Source organism: Anolis carolinensis, chromosome 1 (genome assembly GCF_035594765.1).
Source record: "Anolis carolinensis isolate JA03-04 chromosome 1, rAnoCar3.1.pri, whole genome shotgun sequence".
NCBI lineage: Eukaryota > Metazoa > Chordata > Lepidosauria > Squamata > Dactyloidae > Anolis > Anolis carolinensis.
Window position 1 is genome coordinate 342,555,203 of NC_085841.1, and position 27,266 is coordinate 342,582,468.

At 43.1% G+C, this 27,266-nt stretch overlaps 1 protein-coding gene across 3 annotated transcripts in view; it reads left to right on the forward strand.

The window, feature by feature from the left end:
- Positions 1-27,266, forward strand: part of ppp4r4 (protein phosphatase 4 regulatory subunit 4) — a 147,016-nt gene that overhangs the window by 39,966 nt on the left and 79,784 nt on the right. For 2 of the 3 annotated variants that reach the window (XM_062968424.1, XM_062968425.1), the window contains exon 3: positions 19,719-19,821. The exons of the other annotated variant lie outside the window; for it this stretch is intronic. In XM_062968424.1, the coding sequence (XP_062824494.1) occupies positions 19,719-19,821 (103 nt within the window). The remainder of the gene's footprint in view (positions 1-19,718; positions 19,822-27,266) is intronic. 3 annotated transcript variants of the gene reach the window in all.

Genomic DNA, 27,266 nt, shown 5'->3' on the forward strand with positions numbered 1-27,266 from the left:
AGAAAGCTCTTATGCATACCAGTACTCTGTGGGTGGTGTAATCACCATCTAGCTCTCAAACTGATTCCAGGATTTCCTGTGTAATCATCTACACAGCAAAACCACTTTCTTCCATTTTTTAAAATCTGGCTACCAAAGTTTGAAGCTAAATTTGAACTGTATTAAATAGTAAGTGTAGATGGGACCTGGGGATGTGTCTCCTCTTACACTCTCACATGCAACATTAGTGGCAAATAGAACCTCCTGTTCTCTTAAATTTAACTCCCAGCACATTCAATGGTCAGGAATACTTGAGTTGCTATCCAACCATATCTAGAAAGCTGCCTGATTTTCACCTCTGATCTATAAGGAAGCCTTATGCGGTAGGAGAAGACACCAAACAAACAAACAAACAAACAAAATAAATATTGTGTATGCTTAATGGACATGAAATACTTAGTGACCATTAGGTGAAGGTGAGAATGACTAAAGGAGAGTGGAAGTGGAAATTGTTTTGGAATGGCTGTATTCAGAAATGAATTTATTTTGGGAGCCTTTGCTTGTCCTCTATATGAATTCGAGTTAAAATTGTGATCTGTGGATCAGCGTCAATACACTAGCCATTGGTTGCTGGTCTCTGTTGAGTTTCTGGGGGAAGAAAGAAAACAATTGAGGATAATGGGAACAAATACAGTGCTAGTATCTTGTGTGTTAAAAATATAATGGGGAATTCCTTGCATTAGATAGGCCTGGAATCCCTGCTGTGCATCACAATATCCTCACTGCATAATGGTGGTTCAGAAGAGTTTCTTGGGTTTAATTTAAGGACAGGTTGTACATTACACTGAACATGCTGCAATTCCTTAAGTCAGCGGTTATCAAACCCTTAGGGCTCTGCACAGCATATTCAGGGGCTCAATGGGGCCCCTTTAGGGCTCCCCTGCTCCCCACTGCCTAGGAAGCACATGGCCCGTGGAGCCCCGCTGCTGCCGGCATGGCCTATGAGGCCTCTTAGCCGCCACCAGCTCAGCCCACGGGGCCTCCCTGCCGCCACAACCTACAGGTCCTCCCCACTGCCATGGCCTATAGGTTGTCCTCACCATAACCTATAAGGCCTCTCTGCCACCGCCTCGGTCTATGGGCCTGTCCACTGCTACCAGTATGAACTGCAGTGTCTTCCTTCCACCTCTTTGACTATGCTTTTCTTGCAAGGCAGAAGCTGATTGGACTGAGTTGCTCCTATTACTATCATTATTATCATTATTATTATTTCAAAGGATGTGTTGTCGAAGGCTTTCATGGCCAGGATCACAGGGTTGTTGTGTGTTTTCCGGGTAGTATGGCTGGAAGCATACTACCATACTGGAACATGGCCATACTGCCTGGAAAACACACAACAACCCTATTTCAAAGGATAGATGGACATTTGTTGGGGGTGCTTTTACTATCCTTTTCCTGCAAGGCAGAAGCATATTGGACTGGGTGGCCCCTGGGTTGCTCCTCCTCCTTGTCCTCCTCCTATTATTATTATTATTATTATTATTATTATTATTTCAAAGACTGGGTGGTCATCTGTTGGGGGTGCTTTGATTTGTGCTTTTACTGCATGGCAGAAACATTACTGGCATTATTATTATTATTATTATTATTGCAAGGTCTGGATGGCCCCTGAAGTCTTCCACTGAAATACTGTTAAGTTTATGTTGGTTAACATTGTTCTTCATTTTAAATGTTCTTCCCCCTCTCTCTTTTGCCCTATAAACAAGATATGCGCAGTGTGCATAGGAATTTGTTCATGTTTTTAAAAAAAATTAGTTCGCACAAACATTCTCCATCTCCCACTGGCCCGGCCCATCTGTCAAATTGTAAAATGCAATGTGACCCCTCTGTCTAAAAATTTATTGGGGCTCCACAAGAAACCTTTCTTTCAAAAAGGGATCCACATCTTTAAAGGTTTTTGAATCCCTGCCTTAAGGGAGCAACTACCTTGAAAATATTTTGGTAGTTTTACATTGGTAAAACAACCTGTCTAACCATGGCATGGTAGATCGTCTTTATTCTGAATAATTAAAGAGCAGAGGATCACAAATTCTGGTATTTCAGTAGAAATAAAAGCAGAATCTTCCATAGATGGAAAATTACAGCTGGTGTAGGTGTTGAAAAGCCTCTGCTTCACATTTTAAATAGGCAACAAACCAAGCTTTGGATCCCCTCTCCTTTAAGGAAAGGCCTTGTCCAGGGCCGGCCCAACACGGAGGCCACGTGAGGCTGCCGCCTCGGGCGCAGGCCCGGGGGGGTGCCGTTAGGCGCCCTGGCCCCGCCTCCCACGCTGCGTGAGAGGCGGGGTCAGGGTGAGCTGCACAGGAGGCTCCCGCGCAGCTCAGCCTCGCCGGCCTGGCCGTTTCCAGGGGGCCAGACTGCAGCAAAGGTCCTTGCAGGCCGCGATCGCCTGGCCCCCTGGAAAAGGCCAGAGCACGCTGGAAGGGAGGCAAGGCCCCGTCTGGGCGGAGCCTCGCCTCCCGGCCTGAGCACCCTGGCCCCGCCTCTCACGTTGCGTGAGAGGCGGGGCCAGGATGAGCTGCGAGGGAGGCACGGCCAGGGTTGGCCCCGCCTTCCTCGCAGCTCAGCCTCGCCGGCCTGGCCTTTTCCAGGGGGCCAGACTGCAGCAAAGGCCCTTGCAGGCCTGCAAGGGCCTTTGCTGCAGTCTGGCCCCCTGGAAAAGGCCAGAGCGCGCTGGAAGGGAGGCAAGGCCCCGTCTGGGCGGAGCCTCGCCTCCCGACCTGCGCGCCCTGGCCCCGCCTCTCACGTTGCGTGAGAGGCGGGGCCAGGATGAGCTGCGAGGGAGGCGCGGCCAGGGTTGGCCCCGCCTTCCTCGCAGCTCAGCCTCGCCGGCCTGGCCTTTTCCAGGGGGCCAGACTGCAGCAAAGGCCCTTGCAGGCCGCAATTGCAGCCTGCAAGGACCTTTGCTGCAGTCTGGCACCCTGGAAAAGGCCAGAGCGTGCTGGAAGGGAGGCAGGGCCCCGTCTGGGCGGAGCCTCGCCTCCCGGCCTGCGCGCCCTGGCCCCGCCTCTCACGTTGCGTGAGAGGCGGGGCCAGGATGAGCTGCGAGGGAGGCGCGGCCAGGGTTGGCCCCGCCTTCCTCGCAGCTCAGCCTCGCCGGCCTGGCCTTTTCCAGGGGGCTAGACTGCAGCAAAGGCCCTTGCAGGCCGCAATCGCAGCCTGCAAGGACCTTTGCTGCAGTCTGGCACCCTGGAAAAGGCCAGAGCGTGCTGGAAGGGAGGCAAGGCCCCGTCTGGGCGGAGCCTCGCCTCCCGGCCTGTGCGCCCTGGCCCCGCCTCTCACGTTGCGTGAGAGGCGGGGCCAGGATGAGCTGCGAGGGAGGCGCAGCCAGGGTTGGCCCCGCCTTCCTCGCAGCTCAGCCTCGCCGGCCTGGCCTTTTCCAGGGGGCCAGACTGCAGCAAAGGCCCTTGCAGGCCGCAGTCGCGGCCTGCAAGGACCTTTGCTGCAGTCTGGCCCCCTGGAAAAGGCCAGAGCGCGCTGGAAGGGAGGCAAGGCCCCGTCTGGGCGGAGCCTCGCCTCCCGGCCTGAGCGCCCTGGCCCCGCCTCTCACGCAGCGTGAGAGGCGGGGCCAGGATGAGCTGTGGGGGGGCGGGGCCAGGGTTGGCCCCGCCTCCCGCTCAGCTCAGCTTGCCAGTCTGGCCTGTTCCAGGGGGCCAGACTGCATCAAAGATCCTTGCAGGCCACGATCGCGGCCTGCAAGGATCTTTGATGCAGTCTGGCCCCCTGGAACAGGCCAGACTGGCAAGCTGAGCTGCGCGGGAGGCGGGGCCAACCCTGGCCCCGCCCCCCACGCCCTGGCCCCGCCTCTCATGCTGCGTGAGAGGCGGGGCCAGGGCGCGGGAGGCGGGGCCCGCCGACGGGGCGCAGGAGGCGGGGGGGCGCAATTTCCCCTCCCCGCTTTATATAAAAAAATATGTCCGGCTGGCCCTGGCCTTGTCTTTCGTATTCTAGACTGCTTAATCCACATCACCCGTTTTTCTTCAAGATGCTGTTTACACAAATCTTGCTTCTTCATTGTGCCAAAATAAATGACTGTTTTATCCCTCCCACTACATTTATTGGGTAAATTCAAAGAGTATTTTGGGCCTATGTGTTTTCAGTGTGGTGTACTGAGACACAGATGAGAGACTGCTCAAATTATTATTCTAATGTAAAGAAGGTGTATATTGTATAGAATTGAAAAGTGTCTATAAAGATAAAATTTGGAAGAAATTCAATATTTTGCAATGGATTCACCAATTTACATTAAGTACTTAATATTACCATCATCCTTCCTATAAATATGCATTTATGTGAATTTATTAGCAGATATACAAACATACAAAGCTGCCTTTTGCTGAACGAGATAGCTTTGTAGTCAGTGTTCCAAGGGTCTCAGATAGAGATCTTTCTTGTAAATGCTGTTTGAGTTCCTTTTCTTTGATGATGGCAGGAATGTAATATTTAATATTGTGTGTTTTGAATTATCACAGTTTCTTAATACTAAAAATATTTTCCCCTCCCTTGCTTCAACTGCATTGTGCACAAACTTCATGCGGATACATGAAACCTATTTGATCTTGCTTTACTTCTGTTTGTGGATGTACAACCTAGGCATGGAGATCCAAACATTATATTTGAACATAGGGTTGTGGTTTATGCTTTATTATATCAGACCAAACAAGATCTCAAACCACTTTCTTAAAAAGATTGTTACTGGCTTACAAGTTTTGAGCTGGGCTAGATGACCCACAATTTGGATTCTCACAAAGTTCTATCTGTCTGATTTATTTATCTGTTTGATGAACAACAAAGCAAAGCAATTTTCAGTCTCCTTTGTGGAGAGAAAAAGTGGGATATAAACGAACATCATCATCATCATCATCATCATCATCATCATCATCATCATCATCATCATCATCATCATCATCTGTGTATACTGCACCAATGTGAAGAGACGTGCAAATGCAGCTGGTGATTGCCAAGTTGACAGTTTGGTTTCTTTAATTATTTTTTATATATATCATACAGTTTTTTCACGTCTTCTGACTAAGGGTATTCTGCTGTAGATATGTTCTGCAAATACTGCAGAAAAAAATTCTATTGTGCCGGGAAGAAACTTGTGATTCCTAACTGATAGAGAAATCCTAAGAGTGTATGTGTCTGTTTATGTGTATACACTGTTTCCCCGAAAATAAGACATCTCCGAAAAATAAGACCTAGTAGAAGTTTTGCTGAATTGCTAAATATAAGGCCTCCCCCGAAAGTAAGACCTAGCAAAGTTTTTGTTTGGAAGCATGCCCAGCGCCTGTCAAACAGAACACCAGAGCATGCAGGATTGGTAAATGTACATACCAGTTGCACATGGAAATAATGGTAGTAACAAGAAATTCTTGATAGGATTCACAGTTTTTCTGGTTATGCTGGTTTGTGATGATAACTGTTGGGTTATCTAAGCAATCATGCATGCATTTTCAATGTGGGATGGTTTATGTAGTTAGTTATGTCTGTTGCTTAGTAACCTGAGCCAAGTTGCATTCCAGAGTTGATGACACCATTTAGGGGGTTTTGCATATGAAATGGGAAATGGGTGTATCCTTTCTGGGGACACACAGGAAGTTATGTACAGATGCCTCTTCCTGTCTCTTCCTCTTCGCTCCTGACCATGCCATGCTGATGTTCTTATCTGTTAAGAGATATGTAGTTTCCTGAACTGTTTTTCTTTGGAACTAAGATGTTTTTGCCTGTATGACCATCATCATACAAAATTGTGAGTAAACATATTTTTGCTATTTTATTTGATGTCTCTGATGCTTATTTTATGCGCATGACTTTTTAAAGGGAAAGGGAGGCTGGATATTTTGTCTTACTGTTTAATTTCTTTTTACCTCTGCTCACATAAACCCCTAGTCTTCTGCGTTTTTACTGCTCTGCACGAATGTTTAACCATATTGGAATCATAATCTTAACAGGTTATGAAAATATATTCCTATTAGGTTATGGGCCCAGACACAAAAAGGGGATATATTTTTAAAAGAGCAATTTTAAGAGGTAATATTTTGTTTTGACTCTTTGTTTGGAGAGAAGTTTCAGAGCTTCTACAGTAAAGAGAGCTCACACATTGAGAAGGCATTTCCTGCTTCTTTTGTTCTGGCTGAAACTTGAAGATTGCCTGAAGGCAAAGCCTTTTGTGTTTTAAATTGCCTGGCTGCATGGTCGCCATTTGAATGTTTGCAGGCCTTGCTAGCCACGAGGCTTGACTTTTAAAAGGACACATTTTTTTTCCTCCTCCTTTCTCCTGTGCATGTGCTTATCAGAGAACCATTTTGATTTTTCTTTTTGGCTCATTTTTCATTTTAAGCCAATATTTTGATATTTTGATTTTGATCTTTCACTCTTTTTGGAATTCCTATATTTTTGATTGAAGATTTTTGATTTTTGGAATTCTGTTTGAAAGATGGATGATAGAGAGAGAATGTATTTGTTGAGAGACGATTTGAACAGCCATAATTTTCATTATTGGCATGATAAAGTATTGATACTCCTTGAGTATGAGAGAGTGTTGGATTGTATTGAGAGAACATGTCCAGAGTCTAATGAGGAAGCTATTTCAGATTGGAAAGTGAAGGATGCAAAAGCCAGATATTTGATCACTTCTTCTCTGAAAACTAAGCAAATGATGTATGTAAGAGATTGTGTAACAGCCAAGGATATGCTGGATGCACTAAAACGCACATTTGGCCATATTTCAAAGCTGGCTGCTATTGGATTGTTGAAGAGACTTATGAAAACAGAACTTAATGATAAGAAAGAGTGTGATAAACATTTAGAAAATTTTACAGAAATGCTTGATAAGTTAAAGATGTCTGGTTTTAACATAAGGTTGGATTATTAATTGGCTCTTTGGGCAATATTTTTCACCCATTTTTGTCTTCAATTGAGTCAAATCCAGATATAACTTTTAATTTGGCCATTGCAAGGTTCAGAGACTTCTGCAATGATCAGCATAGAAGTTCACATGTGGATAGCCCCAAAGCAAATGAATCAAGTTACATGGCATCAAGTCGCCACCCTCATAGGGGCAGAGTTTCAAGGGACAGCCCAAAGGGGAGTACATGTTTTAATTGTGGAAAATTTGGTCACATTGCTAGATTTTGTCGCCTACCAAAGAAAGATGGTATGCCATCTGGTGGCAATAAGCAAGTAAAGCAAGAAAATAAAGTTTTTACAAACAAGCCTGCTGGAAACAGACAATCACATAAAGGCTTGATGGCTGCTCATTCTATTTTAACAATTAATGAGAACAAAGACAAAGAAGATGTTTGGATTGTTGATTCAGGTTGTACACAGCATAGCTCAAATAACTGAGAATTTTGTTGAACTGAATCAAGGAGTTAAAGGTGATTTGAGAATAGCTAATGGAGATTTATTAAAAATAAAAGGATCTGGAAAGTGTATTGTGAAATGTAGTTTGCCTGATGAGGTTGCTGTAACTGAGATTTCAGATGTTCTTTACATTGATTCACTTCAATGCAATATGCTAAGTGTTAGTTCCATGGATAAGAAGGGATTTGCAATTCATTTTGAGAATGGTCAATGTGATATTACAAAAGAAGGTGTTTTGTATGCCAAAGCTTTTGAAAAGAATGGAATGTATGAATTGTGTGTTTCATCTGAGCAAGTCAACATGGTTAAGACACATGTTGATGGAAAGAATCTTGAAATTTGGCATAGACGTTTTGGTCATAGAGATGCAAATGCAATTCTGCATTTGCAGAAGGACAATTTGGCTACAAACCTTGAGATAAGCAATACAGCTTTTGATAAATGTGTAGTCTGTGTTCAACAGAAAGCAGTGAGTCCCTCTTTTCCAGTCAACACAGAAAAGAGATCTACTAAGATTCTAGATTTAATTCACAGTGATATCTGTGGTCCCTTTAAGACTTCATTTGGAGGAAATAATTATGCAGTTATTTTCTTAGATGATTTTTCAAAGTTTTGTGTTTCTTATATTCTGAAAGACAAATCTGAAGCTCAAGACATGTTGCAGAGATATGTTGCTATGGTGAAGACTAAGTTTGGATGCACACCAAAAGCTATTCAAACTGACTGTGGTAGTGAGTACACTTCACATCGCACACAAAGGTTCCTGGGAGAGAATGGAATTCAGCATATTAAGAGTGTTCCCTATACTCCTCAGCAAAATGGAGTGGCTGAAAGGAAGCTTAGGTCTCTAGTTGAGATGACAAGGTGTATGTTAAAAGATGTAAATCTTCCAGATTGCCTCTGGGGCGAAGCTTTTGCCACTGCTACTTTTCTTCAGAATCGTGTACCAACGAAAGGTGCTACTAAAACTCCTTTTGAGTTGTGGACTGGTAATGTGCCAAGTATGAAACGCATCAAAAAGTTTGGAAGTATAGCTTATGCTTACATTCCCAAGCAGAAAAGGCACAAGTTGGACTGTAGATCTGAACAAACTATTTTAGTTGGTTATGCACCTGCAAATAAAGGCTATAGAGTCATGAACTTAATGACTGGTGGAGTATCTACACGACATGTAGTGCATTTTGATGAACAGAGCAAAGTCAATCTAAAAGGGACTGTGCTAGATTTTTCAGATGAAGAAGAGAATACTACTTTACAACTTACAGAGTCCATTGATGATGTACCAACAATTTCTTCAATTGACACACTGGAAATGTCACCGGAGTTCATCCAGAGAGGCAAGGAATGCACCACAGACGCTAGAGGCAGTACACAAACAGGAGGGCCAGAAGATGATGCTGGTGAGTTGTGTCCTGGAGTAGATGGATGTGCGGAGGTAGGTTGTCTTCCAGAACAAACTCACAGGTATTCATTGCGTCCTAACAGAGGTGTACCACCCTCGAGATTGTCTTACCTTGCAGAGTCAAAATTATCCAGTGAACCATCTACTATAGAAGAAATTGAGATGCTACCTGCCACAGAAGCTGAACAGTGGAGGAAAGCAGCACAAGAAGAGATTGATGCTCTACACAAGAATGGAACTTGGACACTAACTGAACTTCCACCTGGTAAGAAGCCAATTGGATGCAGATGGGTATTCACATTAAAGAGAGATGCAGAAGGAAGAATTGAGCGCTACAAAGCGAGACTAGTTGCTCATGGATTTTCTCAGAAGTATGGAGTTGATTATGATGAAACTTTTGCACCTGTAGTGAAACACAGCACCATAAGACTACTTCTAAGCATTGCAGCTTCTAAGAAGATGACTGTACGACATCTAGATGTTAAGACTGCATTCCTGCATGGAAAGATTACGGAAAGTCTATTTATGAAACAACCACCTGGTTTTGAGGACAAGAGAAGACCTCACCTTGTTTGTAAACTTCACAAGGGTCTATATGGACTTCGTCAATCAGCGAAAGCCTGGAATAACAAATTAGATGAAATGCTGAAGCAATTGGGATTCAGGCAAGAAGAAGCAGATCAGTGTTTGTACACTAGAACCAAAAATGGACATTGTACTTTTATTCTGACCTATGTAGATGATCTTATTGTATCAACTGAATCAGATGAAGATTACACCGAGGTTGTACAACATTTGAGCAAACAAGTTGAATTGAAAGAACTTGGAGATGCTACGTACTATCTTGGAATACAAATCAAGAGAGAGGAAGATTGTCGCGACCCAGGCTACAGAGCACCAATAACCATACGCAGAGGCCAGATTCTATCTAATATCTTTATTAAGGAAATATATAAAGTTAGTAAAAGCAAATGTAAAAGTTAGTCCAGAAGTAGACCCTTCAGGGAAGGTCAAAATTAGTCCAAAGAAACAATGTCCAATATGAAATATTAAGGTCCAAAGTTGTAATCCAATAACCGAAACACTCACTTTGCCAGGCAAAGTGAGGGGAGATGACAAGGTCCTTTAGTCCATGAACTTGAGCAAGGCTAGGAATTAACTTGATACTTGAAAGCAAGGCTTGAAACGTGGAACAAGGTAACGAGGAACAAGAACAAGGTCCGTGGAATAACTTGGTAAAATCCGTGAAACAAGGCAAGGTTTAGTCCTGGGAAAACAAGGCAAGGTCCGTTGGTAAACAAAGGCTGGGAAACAGGAGCGAAGGCTGGAAACAAGGCAAGGCTTGAGCAGGAACGAGGCTAGAAACGGAGCGCGCTGTCCAGACACAACTCGCTCCGGAGGCTGACGAATTGACTCCGCAAAGTTACTCCGCGGGTAAAACACCTATATAGAGTCTAACTTTCCCGCCGAGAGCAGTTCTCTGGGAACCAGAAACGAAAGCTAATCTCTGAGACCAGATGTTTGACTCCTTAAAGATTCTCATGGAAAGTAGGCTTAATTGGCAAATTCTTAGCAATTATTCTCGCACTCCTGCGCGAGGCTGCTTCCAAGCCTCTCTGTTGTTTACAAAACTCATGGCGAGAAAACACTGGAGATGTAGCCTCAGTATTTGTTTGACATACTTCTGGAACATAATCCTCTTGCAGGTGCAAGGTTCCCAGATCTGGCTGGGAAGAATCTGTCTGGGAAGAATCCAGTTCTGACTGGGAAGGTAAAAAACCCAAGTTTTCTTCTTCATCAGGCATCACAATGTCATGAGCAGGACTACAAGGCCCATGGGTCATCACACTATCCCCCTCCTCAAGCCCCCTCCCAAACTGGGACTCTCTCCCCGAGGCGCGAGGTCGTGGCTTGGCGGGATAGGTCTGATGGAAGCGACGGGTTAGATCAGGAGCGTGAACTGTGGAAGCGTCTTCCCAAGAGCGTTCCTCAGGGCCAAAACCCACCCAGTCAATGAGATATTGCAGGCGGCGGCGGTGAAAGCGAGAATCCAAAATGTCCTGAACCTCGAACTCGTCCTCCCCATCCACCAAAATAGGGACGGGGGCCGGCCGGTCTACATCTGGCCGCACACCATCCGCCGGAAGGAGCAGGGAGCGGTGAAACACTGGGTGAATGCGCATTGAGCGCGGAAGTTGGAGTTTGAAAGTCACGGGGTTAAGTTGCGCCACCACTGGATAGGGGCCAATGAAACGGGCATCTAACTTCCGGCAAGGGCGATGGGAGGGCAAAAAGCGAGTGGACAGAAAAACCCGATCTCCTACCTTGATTTCGGGGCCCGGCTGGCGATGTTTGTCCGCGTGACGTTTATAGTCCTCCTTGGCTTGTTCCAGTTGCTGGAGCAAAAGTTGTTGCACCGCTGTGAGTTCCTGCAGCCAATCTTCTGCTGCGGGAACTTCTGAAGTTTCAATGACAGGGGGAAAGAAACGTGGATGGAAGCCGTAGTTTGCAAAGAACGGCGTTTCTTTTGTAGAAGCCTGGACTCCATTGTTGTAGGCAAATTCCGACAGTGGTAACAGAGAAGCCCAATTGTCCTGTTGGTAGTTTACATAACAGCGAAGGTACTGTTCCAAAGTGGCATTGGTGCGCTCCGTTTGCCCATCCGTTTGGGGATGATGAGCTGAAGATAAACGAGAGTCTATGCCCAATAGTTTTTGTAGTGCCTTCCAGAAACGAGAGGTGAATTGGGATCCACGGTCTGTGACCAAACTCTTGGGCAATCCATGTAGTCTGAAAACATGTTGGAGGAATAAATCTGCAGTCTCTTGGGCTGTGGGAAGACCTTCACAGGGAATGAAATGGGCTAACTTGGTGAAAAGGTCCACCACCACTAGGATCGTGGTGAATCCACAGGAAGGTGGTAAGTCAGTGATAAAATCCGCAGAAATTATTTCCCATGGGCGAGATGGGTTAGGAAGGGGGTGTAGAAGCCCTGAGGGCTTCTCCCTTCTTATCTTGGAGCGCTGGCATACTGGGCAGGTGTTAACATATTTTTCCACATCCTTGCGGATCTTGGGCCACCAGAAATCTCTTAGGATCAAATGCATGGTTTTAAATAGTCCGAAATGCCCTGCTGGTTTGCAGTCATGACACAGACGAAGTGCTTTTTCCCTGCCCGGTCCGGGTGGGATATAAACATGATTTCTATAGCAAAGCAGTCCATCTTTAAGCGAAAAGGGAAAATGCAGACCTTGACGAAGTTGATCCTGCGCCCAGGCATCTGCTTGCTGACTAGCCCTGATTTCTTGAGCACAGATGGGCCCTGGAGTAGAGGGAGTTGAATCAATGGGAGTGGATTTGGTGTTCCCCACTGTGAGCGTGGCAAAGTTCTCGGGTTGTAGTAGTTGGGATTCAAAGGTCTCCTTGCGTCCTGCAGCGTATTCCGGTTTACGTGACAGGGCGTCTGCTTGCTTGGTTTGGGCTGGGGTCACATAATGAATCTGGAAGTTGAAACGTTCAAAGAATAAAGCCCAACGTTGCTGCCTCTGATTTAGCTTGCGGGCAGTTCTTAGATGTTCTAGATTCCGATGATCAGTGTGGACTTCAATGGGAAATTTGGCAGTACTTTTAAGCAAACTGCAATTCTCTGTTGGACCAGGAGATGTTTGGGTCGTGAAGTGTCAGCCATGGAATCCCCAAAATCACAGGGAAATGGGGAACCTCAGTAACAAAGAAGGAAATCTCTTCCATATGTTCCCTTATCCACATCCTGGTGGGTTCCGACCACTGGCTTACGGGGCCCGTCTTGAGAGGGCGGCCATCGATGGCTTGCACCACACGGGCATTCTTGAAGTCATGATATTGTAATCCCAGAGAGTCGGCATACTCTCTATCAATGAAATTGTTGGTAGCTCCTGAGTCTATCATGGCGTGGATCATGACGGGTCCCTTTTTTGCTGACCATAAGGTGACCACTAGAAGGAACAGGACCCCGGTTGGCGGCTCTTGAATGGGTTTCTTGACCGGGTTGGCGAGCCTCTCTACGCCCGGTCGTTGGCTTCCCCCGCCGGCTGTGTGCCAGCCGCCTCAGACGTCTTCGTCTCCGTGGAGGACGCCGCCGCAAGACGGGCGGCGGGCTTCCCTTTGGCTGGGCACTCTCTGGCGAAGTGGCCCCCATTCCCGCAATACCAACAGAGATTTAGGCGTTGGCGGCGGGCCTTCTCGGCGGCATCTAATCTGGGACGCACATTGCCCAACTGCATCGGCACCTCCTCGCTCCCTCTGGGGTATGGGGATGGTGGTGGGGGTCTCCACACTGGACGCGGCTGAACGCTGGCGGGAGCGGGGGGTTTTGCCCCAGCTCTACCGCTCTGGCCTCGTACCCACTGCTTCCTGTTGGCAATCATGACTTCAGCCCGTAAACATTGATCGATGAGTGCTTCCAGCGTTTGGGGAGGATCCACCTTGGAGATTTCCTCCAGCATTTCAATGTTGAGACCCTCCCGAAATTGTCCTCTGAGGGCAACATCGTTCCAGCCGGTGTTGTGGGCCAGCACTCGGAACTCGGCTATGTACTGAGACATGGGTCTGTCTCCTTGGAAGAGGCGGCGGAGTTTGTGCCCGGCTGCCTCCAAATTGTCCTCGATTCCCCAGGTCGCCTTAAGGTGGTCCAAGAAATGTTGCGCTGACCTTAGATGTGGGGAGGCTTGGTCGAACAGAGCCGTCGCCCAGTTAGCCGCTGGCCCGTCTAGGAGACTGTAAATCCACGCCACCTTGATGTCTTCCTGGGGAAACTCGGCATCACGGGCCTCTAGATAAGCTTGGCATTGGCGACGGAAAACATGAACCTTAGAAGCTTCTCCAGTAAACTTGGTTGGCAACGCCATGGCCGGAAGACGGATTCCGCGTTCCTTCAAACCCTTTATTTCTCCATCCTGTGCATTGAGCTTATCACGGATTCGGTCCACCTCATCCTTGTCGATGGTGTAGGTAATCGGCTGGCCGCTCGGCCCAGGTACGACTCCGGTAGACATTCTGGCCGAGGTTAATTGGTGCTTAGGGTGGCGGAGTCAAACTGTCGCGACCCAGGCTACAGAGCACCAATAACCATACGCAGAGGCCAGATTCTATCTAATATCTTTATTAAGGAAATATATAAAGTTAGTAAAAGCAAATGTAAAAGTTAGTCCAGAAGTAGACCCTTCAGGGAAGGTCAAAATTAGTCCAAAGAAACAATGTCCAATATGAAATATTAAGGTCCAAAGTTGTAATCCAATAACCGAAACACTCACTTTGCCAGGCAAAGTGAGGGGAGATGACAAGGTCCTTTAGTCCATGAACTTGAGCAAGGCTAGGAATTAACTTGATACTTGAAAGCAAGGCTTGAAACGTGGAACAAGGTAACGAGGAACAAGAACAAGGTCCGTGGAATAACTTGGTAAAATCCGTGAAACAAGGCAAGGTTTAGTCCTGGGAAAACAAGGCAAGGTCCGTTGGTAAACAAAGGCTGGGAAACAGGAGCGAAGGCTGGAAACAAGGCAAGGCTTGAGCAGGAACGAGGCTAGAAACGGAGCGCGCTGTCCAGACACAACTCGCTCCGGAGGCTGACGAATTGACTCCGCAAAGTTACTCCGCGGGTAAAACACCTATATAGAGTCTAACTTTCCCGCCGAGAGCAGTTCTCTGGGAACCAGAAACGAAAGCTAATCTCTGAGACCAGATGTTTGACTCCTTAAAGATTCTCACGGAAAGTAGGCTTAATTGGCAAATTCTTAGCAATTATTCTCGCACTCCTGCGCGAGGCTGCTTCCAAGCCTCTCTGTTGTTTACAAAACTCATGGCGAGAAAACACTGGAGATGTAGCCTCAGTATTTGTTTGACATACTTCTGGAACATAATCCTCTTGCAGGTGCAAGGTTCCCAGATCTGGCTGGGAAGAATCTGTCTGGGAAGAATCCAGTTCTGACTGGGAAGGTAAAAAACCCAAGTTTTCTTCTTCATCAGGCATCACAATGTCATGAGCAGGACTACAAGGCCCATGGGTCATCACAAAGATGGATCTTTTCTCTTGAGTCAGAAGCAAAAGATTATAGATTTGCTGGAAGTTACTGGACTTCAAGATGCAAAAACAGTAGCTACACCAATGACTACAGATTTCTTGAGAAACAATGAAGAAAGTGAACTTTTGCCAAACAAAACCAGTATAGAACTGCTATAGGAAAGCTCCTATATTTAGCTACCAGTACCAGACCAGATATATCGTCTGCTATTGGAATTCTAAGCAGAAAGGTCAGTGCACCTACTCAGAGAGATTGGATATCTGTCAAGAGAGTTGTAAAATACCTGAAAGGAACAATGGACTTACAATTGAAGTTACCAGCAAGTGACAAACCAAGATTGATTTGTTACTCAGATGCTGACTGGGCTAGTGATTCTTCAGATTGTGAATCAACTAGCGGATATCTGTTTATGTACGGAAATGGTCCTATCGCTTGGGCCAGCCGGAAGCAAGAATTAGTGGCTAAATCCACTACTGAAGCAGAATACATAGCCGTTTCCCTAGCATCAGATGAACTTTTGTGGCCAATATATTCCTATTAATATCTACTGTACAGTATATAATAAATGTTCATTTTTTTGTTCAACAATAAATGTGAATTCTTCTTCATGGAAAAATAAGACATCCCCTGAAAATAAGACCTAGCGCATCTTTGGGAGCAAAAATTAATATAAGACACTGTCTTATTTTTGGGGAAACACGGTATGTGTGGTCAAATTGGCAAATCTGCTACCATAACCAAAGTGAAAGGGAGCTGGAAGGTACGTGAGGATCATTGAAAATCTCCCTTCCTGACCTCAGTGAAGGAAATTAATGAGATTTATGACAACTTCAGGTTATCATAAATCAAGGTCCCGAACTGTGTCTCTCCCAAGGGAACAGAATGAATTTATACTTACTGAGTCCTAAGCTAGCTTTGAGTTCACTGTGTTTAAAGTCTGATGGTTGCAACTGTTGAAAGTTAAATAAATGGGAACAAATTTCACTTGACAAGAAGTTCTTCCCCTGATACATAGTGTACCAACCACCCCACTGCACAACAGTCTCCCTGCCTCAGCTAGCTGGGGTGGTCTCGGGCCTGGCGAGGGTGGCAAATTGTGCTGGGGGAATTCAACCTCCATGCCGAGACCAGCCTGTCAGGAGCAGCTCAGGATTTCATGGCTGCAATGACAACCATGGGGTTGTCCCAAATTATATCTGGGCCCACTCATATAGCTGGGCACATGTTGGACATGGTTTTTAATCCAGGTGTCAATCAATAACTGGTTTTTTGTGCCCCTGCTTTTCTGTTTGTTGCCTTTCTGTTCATCTGGCAAGATGTTTTTTTCTTCAAGATAGTCTTGAATTCTGTCAGCTATGATGCCAGTCAGTAGTTTAAACATGTGGTAATAATGTGGCAGACACGTTATTGGCCTGTAGTTTCCTGGTGCTGCTCCTTTTGCTGGATCCTTTTGTATCAGGTAAGTTCTTCCAGTTGTTAGCCATTCACTGATACTTCCTTTCTGCAGCATTTCATTGAATTGTTTTCCATTTTTCCATGTAAACTAATCAGATGTTTGAGCCAAAATCCATGAAGTTGATCACTACCAGGCGATGTCCAGTTCTTGACTTTTTGCACTCGTTTGCTGATCATTTCAGTTGTTATTTCCATCTGTTCCATTTTGTTCTGTGAGAATTTTCCTTCAAACTCCTTTATACACCCAGCGTTTTTGTTGTAGTTCTTATTATTTTCCCAAAGTTCTTTCCAGAACTTTGTTGTTGCAGTTTTCTCTGGCTGTATGGTTACTGTGTCTGTTGTTTGGTTCAGACTCTGGTAGAACCGTCTTTGATCTGATTGAAACAGATGATGTTGTCTGTACGGGATGATTCTGGCTTCATATCTTTCAATTTTTCTGGCTGTTTCTGTAATTTGTTCTTTCACAATTTCCAAAGCTTCTTCAATTTTTCTGGTGTTCAGCCAGTACTTTTAGATCAGGTATTGCTTGATTTTGTCATTCTTCAGTTTCTTCTCTTTCATATTTTTCAGGTTACTTGCATCTGATTTAAGCTTTTTGATTTTCAGCTCTAGCCTGACCTTCCACTTTGGTTTTCCAGTCGATTTTCTTTGGGGCTGCCTTGGTTGTAGGAGCCCAAGCTCTTCTATTACTATCACTGCTGCACTGAAGGCATACTGGTTTGTTTGTTCAATTGATGTTATTTGGACAGTGGAGTGTACTGTATTCACATCTTTCATGGGAGGCGCCAGGTGTCTCTTGGGCACTGTTTTTAGAGTTGGGAGCTGCTTTCTTATTGCATTTGCTGCAGCATGAGCCATGATCTTATCCTTGAGCTCTTGTTGTCTTGCTGTCAAGGTTCCTGGTGGTTCAACAGGTGTTTCAAGTGCTGGTTCTTCAAATTCTTGCAAAAGCTCCAAACTTTCTTCTGGTTCAATCTGTTCCACCATTCCAATTGTTGCTGGAGTCTCTGCTGCTGTCTGTGCTGTGGTCTGATGGTAATTTGCTTTGCAGATTTTCTGGATTTCTTCGAGTTCAACTTCCCTGAACACTTTGTTTCTGATTATGAATCTTCGTTGGTCAGCCAGTTGGGTTCTGTTATCTGTGAGTCAGGGTACTCTTGTTTCCACAGTTGATGCATCCTTTTTTGATAGCCACACCTTTGAGGTTCAGATTTGTAGTAGCATTTCATAATTGTGTCGTTTTCTGGCATTGTATATTTTTGCCGCTTCTGTGACTGTTCATTTGTATTTTGATTCCGTAGCTCACTTGTCGATGGATGTCCAGAATCAGCAGCATTCACCACGGTCCTTTTTATCCTGGGCAACAACCGAGCCAGTATAGACTTCATTTTGGTTTGATTTTCCAGAATGCTAATGGGTTAGGTGCACTTAGTTCCACTCCTCAACTGAGGCCCCTCTGGCTTGGTTGGACCTGCCGGTAGTTACACTACCGCCAGCACAGCCCTCAGTCATCATTGGAGTGGTTAAGCCCTCCCCCCCCCCCCACGTCAAGGTGGCACCTGCGGGGGGGGGGATTATTATTATTATTATTATTATTATTATTATTATTATTATTATTTTCAAAGGCTGGATGGGCATCCGTTGGGGGTGCTTTGTGCTTTTCCTGCCTGGCAGAAGTGGGTTGGATTGGATGGTCCCTGGGGTCTTCCAGTGAAATAGTACTGTTAAGTTTATGTTGGTTAAAATTCCCTAAAAATCAGTGGATGTGAACATTCTTTCTGAAACTTGGGGGGAATGATGCCTTAGTTATATTGTATAATTGAAAATAGAAATTCAAGGAGATATGTCTTGTAGTTCATCAAAACTTTAAAAAATTACCCAAAATCAGTGGATGTGTGAAATGTTCTGAAACTTGGGGGGGGGGGGGGGTTAACAGTGGTAAATACGTTCTACCACTGTAGCAAATTTCATCCTGATAGCTCTAAAAATGAAGGAGAAAGGAGCCCCAGAAGGTTTCCCACTTGCGCAATTACATAATGAGAAGGTAACTAAAATTTTGTTATATCTTTATAGTTATGATACGGATCCCTTATGATATTTTATAAACACTTTAGAAACGATTCGCTGCTGCCCCCTCCAATTTAGTAATGAGCATTGAAACATTTTTTTCATTGATCTCACGGGCCGAATAGTTAAGATGTGGAATTCAAAGTTATACGAAGTGGGGATGGTTAGTTACTGTCTTGGATCGCTTTGAAAAATGGTTTACGTAGATTAATCAGGGCTGCAACTCCATTGCACTATGGAATCTTCCTGTTGTCATGTTCAGTTGAACATACCAAGAACAATTTTAATATCTTTCTTCAATAGCTCTATGATAGTATCGTTTTCTTCCCATTATAGTACTATTTTTTTTTTGTAAAGGATTGTCTTGTAAAGTATTTGGAAAGCATTTGGCAAGTTACTTGCTGACATAGATGGTTGATGAAGGACACCTATCTTATTTCAAAAGCATGGATCAGTTCGTTTGACTTTAAAGATTGAGTATTGTCTTCTGTGTGATGTCTTCTGTGTAATTCTTTATTTACAGATTACAGTGATCAGTTCTCATAATGCTTGTGGTTTAGACATTGTTTCACAACATACTGTTCTAAAGGCCAGTCAAATTAGAAGTTGCTTGATTCATGATGTAAGAACATTATTTTGCTGCATGTAATTTAAAAACGAAGCCCCCAGTGGCGCAGTGGGGTTAAACTGTTGAGCTGCTGAACTTGCTGACCAAAAGGTAGGTGGTTTGAATCTGGGGAGCAGGTGAGCTCCCACTGTTAGCCCCAGCTTCAGCCAACCTAGCTGTTTGAAAACATGTAAATTTGTGTAGATCAATAATGTACCACTCTGGTGGGAAGGTAACGATGCTCCATGCAGTCTTGCCAGCCACAAGACCTTGGAGGCATCTACGGACAATGCCGGCTCTTCGGCTTAGAAATGCAGATGAGCACCAACCCCCAGAGTCAGACACCAATAGACTTAATGTCAGGGGAAAACCTTTACCTTTGCCTAATTTAAAAACACATAATTTCTTAAAACAATGATCTGAAAATGATGATGTACTGACACTGATTATTGAAAGACTGGAAGTTTCCTTCTGTAGCTGAATATTGCTTCTAAACTGAGAAATTAATTGCAAGGAGGCCTTGAAATATATTGAATGTATTTAAAACATTCCATTAGAACCATAACTGTATGTGCAATTTATTAATTATTTATGTTGCAATGTTTTTTGTATAATTATAAAATATTATTTTAATTATGTAAGGAAAAGGTTTTTGTATAGTTGTGTTTAATATCATTGTTGAAACAGATCTCATTACAAAATATTTCAATTTTTTTAAAACAAGTTCTGGTCAGGATATCCAAGGAACAAGTGTGGTTGCAAGTCTTCCAGTACTGATGCGACAGAATCCTGCAGAGACACTAAGGAGAGTCTTGCCAAAAGTTCGAGTAAGTGTAATATGGTTTTTAACTTTGGTTTTAACTTTGAATATGTTTTAATGGACTTTAACTGTGAATTTTTAAATACTGTTTACATTTAATTCTATTTTAATGTTTGCATATTTGAATATTTTAAATTGTATGCTAATGCTTTTATGTTAAGCTGCTTTGAGTCTCCTTCGGGAGAGATAAAGCGAGGTATAAATATAATAATAATAATAGCATGTCTATCTTGTTTGCTGTGTCATACAATAAAATAATAATAATAATAATAATAAGAAGAAGAAGAAGAAGAAGAAGAAGAAGATGCTTATTTGGAATGCTTTCTTTTGTCTTAAAATAATAATTGATTTGCATATCTTAGTCATCCTAATGAGAAAGCTCTCATTAATTTTAATAGCAGTGAATCAGCCTTTCAATAAGAAAGATAACAAAACAATATACTTTATTCAGGTGAACCTCACTTTCCTGTCTTTACAATTTATATACTGGAAATTTTTCATATTGAATGTGTGTGTGTGTGTGTGTGTGTGTGTGTGTGTGTGTATATATACAGTAGAGTCTCACTTATCCAACACTCGCTTATCCAACGTTCTGGATTATCCAATGCATTTTTGTAGTCAATGTTTTCAATACATCGTAATATTTTGGTGCTAAATTCGTAAATACAGTAATTACTACATAGCATTACTGCGTATTGAACTACTTTTACTGTCAAATTTGTTGTCTAACATGATGTTTTGGTGCTTAATTTGTAAAATCATAACCTAATTTGATGTTTAATAGGCTTTTCCTTAATCCCTCCTTATTATCCAACATATTCGCTTATCCAACCTTCTGCCGGCCTATTTATGTTGGATAAGTGAGACTCTACTGTATATAGGTTTATGTGATTTAACCATATAGGCCAAAGCAAAATTGTTAGTATTCCTGTTAGATACATTCGTATGTTGCATAATACAGTAATAACATTATCTGTCTGATAGTTGTCCCTAGAATATACCATATTTAATTGCATAATAGTCGCCATTGCATCATAGCTGCACTTTCTTTTTTGAGATCCTGGTTAGGGTAATTGTTGCACCGCTGCACTCATGCCTGCCCTGGGTAGCTCCTAAAGGTAGGTGCTTGCTCCAAAGGGTAGACGCTTGGGCAGATGAAGGCATGAGAGCTAAGAGGTTTCCCTCGGCTACCACCAGCTGAGGGAGGCTTCTTAGCTTTGGCTGGAAGTCACGCATGGGCAAGCGAGGTTATGGGACCCTTTTTGGCTATCAGCTGGAGGCCTCAAAAGTTTCACCTTGTAATAGTCACACACCCATTTTTAAAGCAGAAAAAGGGAAAATGTGACTATTGTGTGGTGAAATATGGTAATTTCGCCACTGTCTTATCTTTGTACATATTTAAAGCTTTCTTACCCTATTGAGAAATATTATACACACACCATTTTCATACAAAGACTAAAAGAGTAGCTGTCTGTGCAGTGATGCTGCTCAACAAAAAAGAAATTATTGGTGTCTTGCTTTTTAGGCCTTCTTCTGGGACTATTTGGAGTACTGATTCAGAAAATTGCATTGGATAGAACAGATCACCTCTAGTTTTTTTTAGATATAATTATCATGGTTTTCTATGGGCAAGCAAATGAGTGTGTTCTGTATCTCAAATCCTAGAGCTGATAGGGGAAAACGGGTGCCATTTTTGGAATCAGCAGATCAGATAAATCTAGAAACAGGGGTAATGTTTGAGGCACCAAAATGTTTGTTGGCCAATGTTATAGTCCAATGTGTGTATATGCCCACCTAGAAAACCCTTTGCCAAATAGTAATTACATAAAATTTTACCTGAACCCCTGAGATAAGGTGTTCACATTCACTGATGTCCCTAGTTCTACCTACCCCCAATGAAGCAAAAGCACTAGTTGTTAGTCAAATGCAGCATGCCATCTTTTATCATTCCCTTATAAACACCAAATGTGTATCCAGATTCAGGAACTTTTTGATTCAACTCCTTTCTCTTGCTGAGTACTCAAAAAAATGTTTTATATTATCTTAAAAAGGCAATGTGTGGGTGCTAAGTGAACTATGTGTATAGTCTTGTTGAGGTGACTACATTGAAGCATTGATTCCTTTTTGGCTGGGTGTATTTTGTTCATCAAATGTGATTATGAAGAGTATAAGGGGATGTGAAGTTTTGTTTGGAAGACGCAGGGACATTGTGGACTGTGCCACTAGTAGCACTGTGATGGTGCTCTGGGAACATGTTCCTACGTACACTGGTTCCTTTTGATACAGTTCTTGATTGGTGAGCATTTCTGGAGTTTTCAAAAAAGGCGTGAATTTTATTTTGTTTTAATTTTTTACATGTTATATTTTCTACCATAACCATTGGTGAGGAATGCTGGGAGCTACAGTTCAACAATTATAGAAGGACCGTACCAGTCTCTCTCCTCTCTCCCCTTTCAGATGTACCTTTGATTTCTTCTGTAGAGGAAGCCATAGGAGTTATGTTGATAATTTGCTCCTTTTTAATTGGCTGAATGCATGTGACATTTGAATTTCTGCTGATAGAACTTCTGGAACACTTTGGAACATTTGTTTGCTCTATAGTCCCGAGGGCACATGCGTCCCTGGCGGGGCCTAGGCCGGCACTGCTGAGGTGAGAGAGCGAGTGTGCCATCACCTCCTCCGCCTTCATGGGTGGTTTCTTCCTGGTGCTGAGCCCAAGGCTCCGCTCTGAGGTAAAAATGGGCACAACCGAAGCAACGGGTGTGAATGGGGCCGTGAGGGGAAACTACGGTTGGTGGGAGGAAGGGAGGCGTAGCAGCTAAAACAGGCATGGACCAACTTGGGTCCTCCAGGTGTTTTGGACTTCAACTCCCACAATTCCTAACAGCCTCAGCATGTCTTCCTTGGCGGAGGAGAAGGGAGCAAAGTAAGACATCCCCTGTAAATAAGACCTAGCACATCTTTGGAAGCAAAAATGAATATAAGACACTGTCTTATTTTCGGGGAGACACAATGGTAGTAGTAATGGGGGATTTAAACTATTCCTATATTTGTTGAAAAACAAACTTTGCCAGGAGTACAGTCCAACCAATTCCTCACTTGTCTTGCAGACAATTTTATTATCCAGAAGGTAGATGGAGTTTGTGGTACAAAAGAAGGGTGAAACTTAGAGAAGTCAAACATGCAATCTAGACTTTAGGAGAGCTAACTTTAGGAAATTTAAGGAACTACTAAGTGCGATTCCATGGACAAGAGAAGGGAGTTGATGATGGATGGGAGTTTTTTAAAAGTGAGATACCGAAGGCACAATTGCAAACAGTAGAAGGAAAAATAGAAGTGTAAAACAACTAGAATGGATGTCCAAAGAACTTTTAACTGAGCTAAGATTGAAAAGAGACATACACAAGAAATGAGAAAAAAGGAAAGAGGAGTTCACCAACATATGTAGGGAAAAGGTCCATAAGGCCAATGCACAAAATGAGCTCAGGCTTGCTAGGGAGATTAAAACCAATAAAAAGGGGTTCTTTGGTTATGTCAGTAGAAAAAAGAAGAAAAAGGAAAAGGTAGGGTCTCTGAATGGGAAAGGTAGTGAAATGCTAACAGGAGATAGGGAAAAGGCAAAGCAGCTCAACACCTTCTTTGATTCCTGCCTTTCTCAACCCCGAAGGAGACTTAAGACGGCTTACAGACAGGCAACAATTCAATGTCTTAAAAACAATATACAATTAAAATAACATTTAAAATTAAGATCAAAATTGAAATACATTAAGATGCTTAAAACATTACAATCACAATTTAAAACAACACTATCCACAGTCATAATCGAGGCCATTTTGGTAGTCCATTATGGCCTTACTTACTTAGGCGATCCCTCGTAGTTCGCGGATGGTTGTCTTCCATTTCTGGTGTCTTGGGCTGGGCTGAAGAGATCTATTCTTGATCTGCATGTTCTACCGCAGTGAGGACATCGGTTTCCAGGTGGAAGGCGGTCCCGGTCAGGATTGGCTTGACGGGCCTTCCTCTTGGCATGTTTCTCCCTTAAGCCCCTCCATTCATGCCTCTTCGAACTCCGCAGCACTGCTGGTCACAGCTGACCTCCAATTAGAGCGCTCTTCCATTATGGTCTACCCAGAGCTTGATCCCAGAGACATGTTTTTACTCTTTTTCTGAAGGTCAGGAGGGAGGGGGCTGCCGTTCTTGATATTTCACAAATTTGAGGAAGACATATGTTGGGGCCTATGAAGCCTCTGAGGATATGATTTTCTGGTTGAGCCTGGTGTTTTTGTGGGGGAAAGTGAAAGTGTTTTTCAAGACAATGAGAATTGTCTTGAAATTGTTTTGGGTTGATCTGTTGTCGAGGAAGCAGGCAATGATTCTCATGAGACTAGTCCAGGGATTGACTCTGAAAGGAATGTGGAGGAGACAGGAGGATTACACAAATAACCTAGTGTTTACAGTTCCTATGGGATAGTGCGAAACATAGACAAATATGGTATTCCCAGAGAATAGAAGATAAACAAAGGGAATAAAGGTGTGAGAAAGAGTGATGTGATGGGTTAGAGGGAGTATTCTTAAGGAATAGGAGTCAATGTTGGATTTTCATGTGTCAAGTTGCCTGTCTTGGGAGCTCCAAGTTAGGAGATCTGTTCTTGGATCTGTATCTTGTTTTCTTGTTTAAGTTCCATGTCTCCTGATTGGATTATAAATCTTGTTTCAAGTTTCAAGACTTTGGGATTATAGTCAAATTCAAGTACCAAGCCTTTGGATTATGGCCATGTTCATGTTTTCAAGCCTTTGGATATAATTCTAGTTTAAGTGTAACAAGTCTTGAATTACGGTGTCTTGCTTTTGCCTTAAGTGATTTTGAGATTCCTATTCAGAGTTGGTCCATGTTTTTGGTTAAGCCTTTGGAAATCTAGCTCATGGATGTATTTTGAAACTGTTTTTATATTAAATACTCTTTTCTTACTAAACTTATTATTCTTGTTCATCTGTGTGATGTTTGGGTAAAAAAGGGATCAAGCAGTCGACTGGGCTGCAACAACATACTTGTATTTACCGATCCTTTTCCTTTTGTTCATAGACTTCCTGAACTGTCTTTTCTTGCTTTGTTGACTTGAATTTTTGAAAATGTGTATACTGATTTGTTCTGGAAACTCTAGATGGTTAACAAGCAATTAATTTTATTTTTAAAATCCTGTTAAAATGGAAACCAAAATAGCTTAAAGCAATGCACATCTTGAAACCTCAGATCTTTTTATGCCTTGCTAATGCAAGTAGAACAGCGCTTTTGAAATATTCACCAGTATTTGGAGAGGAATTTTACACTATCTTGAGAAACCATAGTTTGAAATGTTGAGTTTAAATGCAGTTTCAGTCAAACATTTTAAATGTATCATAGAATTAAAAAAGTTTTTACTTTAGCCATGAATTTGTCTGACTATTGGATACTCCTGTATTTTCTTTTTCACATCAGTTAATTAGCTTGTCATCTGCTGTGTAACAACTAGGAAATGGTTCATTCTTAGGCAGCACATTTGGCATTAAAAGTTATGACTAATCGTTCTCCTATTCCTCTGTAAATAGTGCATCATTATTTTATGGCTGTAGCCCTGCTCAGTCCTGGTGTTATTGTACTGCACATCCCACTGCCTAACAGACTCCCTACCCAAGCTCATGGAACTGGTCTCAGAAATGTTGTTGGAGTCACCAAGATGTTTACTTCCGGGTGACTTCACCACAATACTGGAAGTCAGTTTGTCAGGTGCAGCTTAGGAGTTCATGGTGTTCATGACAAATGTGGGCCTATGCCAATTGATTTCTGGATCCACACATTTGGCAGGACATATGTTTGATGCGGTTTTCTGCTTGGAACATACGATTCTGTGGGTGGAGGTAATCAATACCCCCCGAGTTGTTATGGATAGATTACTTTCTGATCAGGGCTAGTATCACAGCTGCAACCCACTCCTGCAGGGGTGGAGGACCTATTAAAAGGAGCTGCCCTTGAGGCCTTAGAGAGTTCTAAGGCTGGCATCACCAACAATCCTGTTGAATACCTGGTCAATAAATGGAATCAAAATCTAACCAGGACTATTGATAGAATTGCTCCCAAACATCTTCTATGACACATTATGAATCAGGCTTCCTGGTATACAGAGATCCTTAGGGAATGAAACAGGAAGGACAATGGCTAGATTCCATTTTATGCAATAAAACACAATATAGAGGACATATTTGCTCCTATAATAATCGGTGACAAAAAGCTTTCTTCTCTGCACATACAGTAGAACCCCGGTACTCCGAGTTAAACTGGAGGACCTCAACTTGGTCAACCGGATAACTCGGATTACCAGGCGGGACGAAGGCTGGAGCGGGAGGCGCTGCAAACGCCTCCCGGTTCATTCCTCGTCCCCATGGAGAGGCCTCTCCATGGGGACGAAGGCTGGAGCGGGAGGCGCTGCAAACGCCTCCCGATCCAGCCCTCTTACCCATGGAGAGGCCTCTCCATGGGGACGAGGACTGAACCGGGAGGCGTTTGCAGCTCACTGGATTTGCTCCCGGGATTTGAACCTGCGACCTTTCAGTCTGCAAGTTCAGCAGCTCAGTGCTTTAACACACTTCGCCACCGGGGCTCCTAGTTTGTGTTGCATTAGCTAATAATTTAGAGTTTCTATTACTATCCTCAAAATACTCTCTATTTAAATAAACCAAATCTCTCTGTGCCTTTTCAATCCCTCTTTTTTCAAGTTCTTTCTTCTTTGCTATTAATTTTGCATAACTCATTCTATCTTGTTCTGTCACATATCTCTTCTCTAGTACCTTAATTTCCATCTCTAATTTTTTTCCTCTGCCTCCTGTTGCTTTTTTCAAAATACTATATTTTTTAATAAAGAGTCCCCTAGCCACTGCTTTCATTGTGTCCCACACTATTGTAACAGGAAATTGATTATTATCATTTATCTCCCAAATTTTCTTTAGTTCTTTTATTATTTTTTCTGTTATTTTTTAATCTTCTAATACTCTGTTATTGACTCTCCATCTTTTAGCTAATCTATAATTTTTTAAAATTTGTATTATAATACTAATTGGTGCATGGTCAGTGGTTTTTATAATCTCTATGTCTGTATCTAAAGTTTTAGAAATTAGGTCTTTTGAAACAAAAAAGTAGTCTATTCTTGAATAATTTTGATGCACTGAGGAATGGAAGGTAAATCTTCTCTCATTACCCTTTATCTATCAGTCCTTCCCTCATCATTACCTTATTAAGTTCTGTTATATTCCTTTCCCCCTTTTCTTATTTTGTGGGATGAGATTTATCTAGTTTTCTACCCATAATTCTGTTAAAGTCCCCTCCTATTATTACATATCCCTTTTTGATTTCTTCTAATTCTTTAAAAATCAGTTCATAAAATTCCTTCTGTTTTGTATTTGGTGCATAAACATTAACCA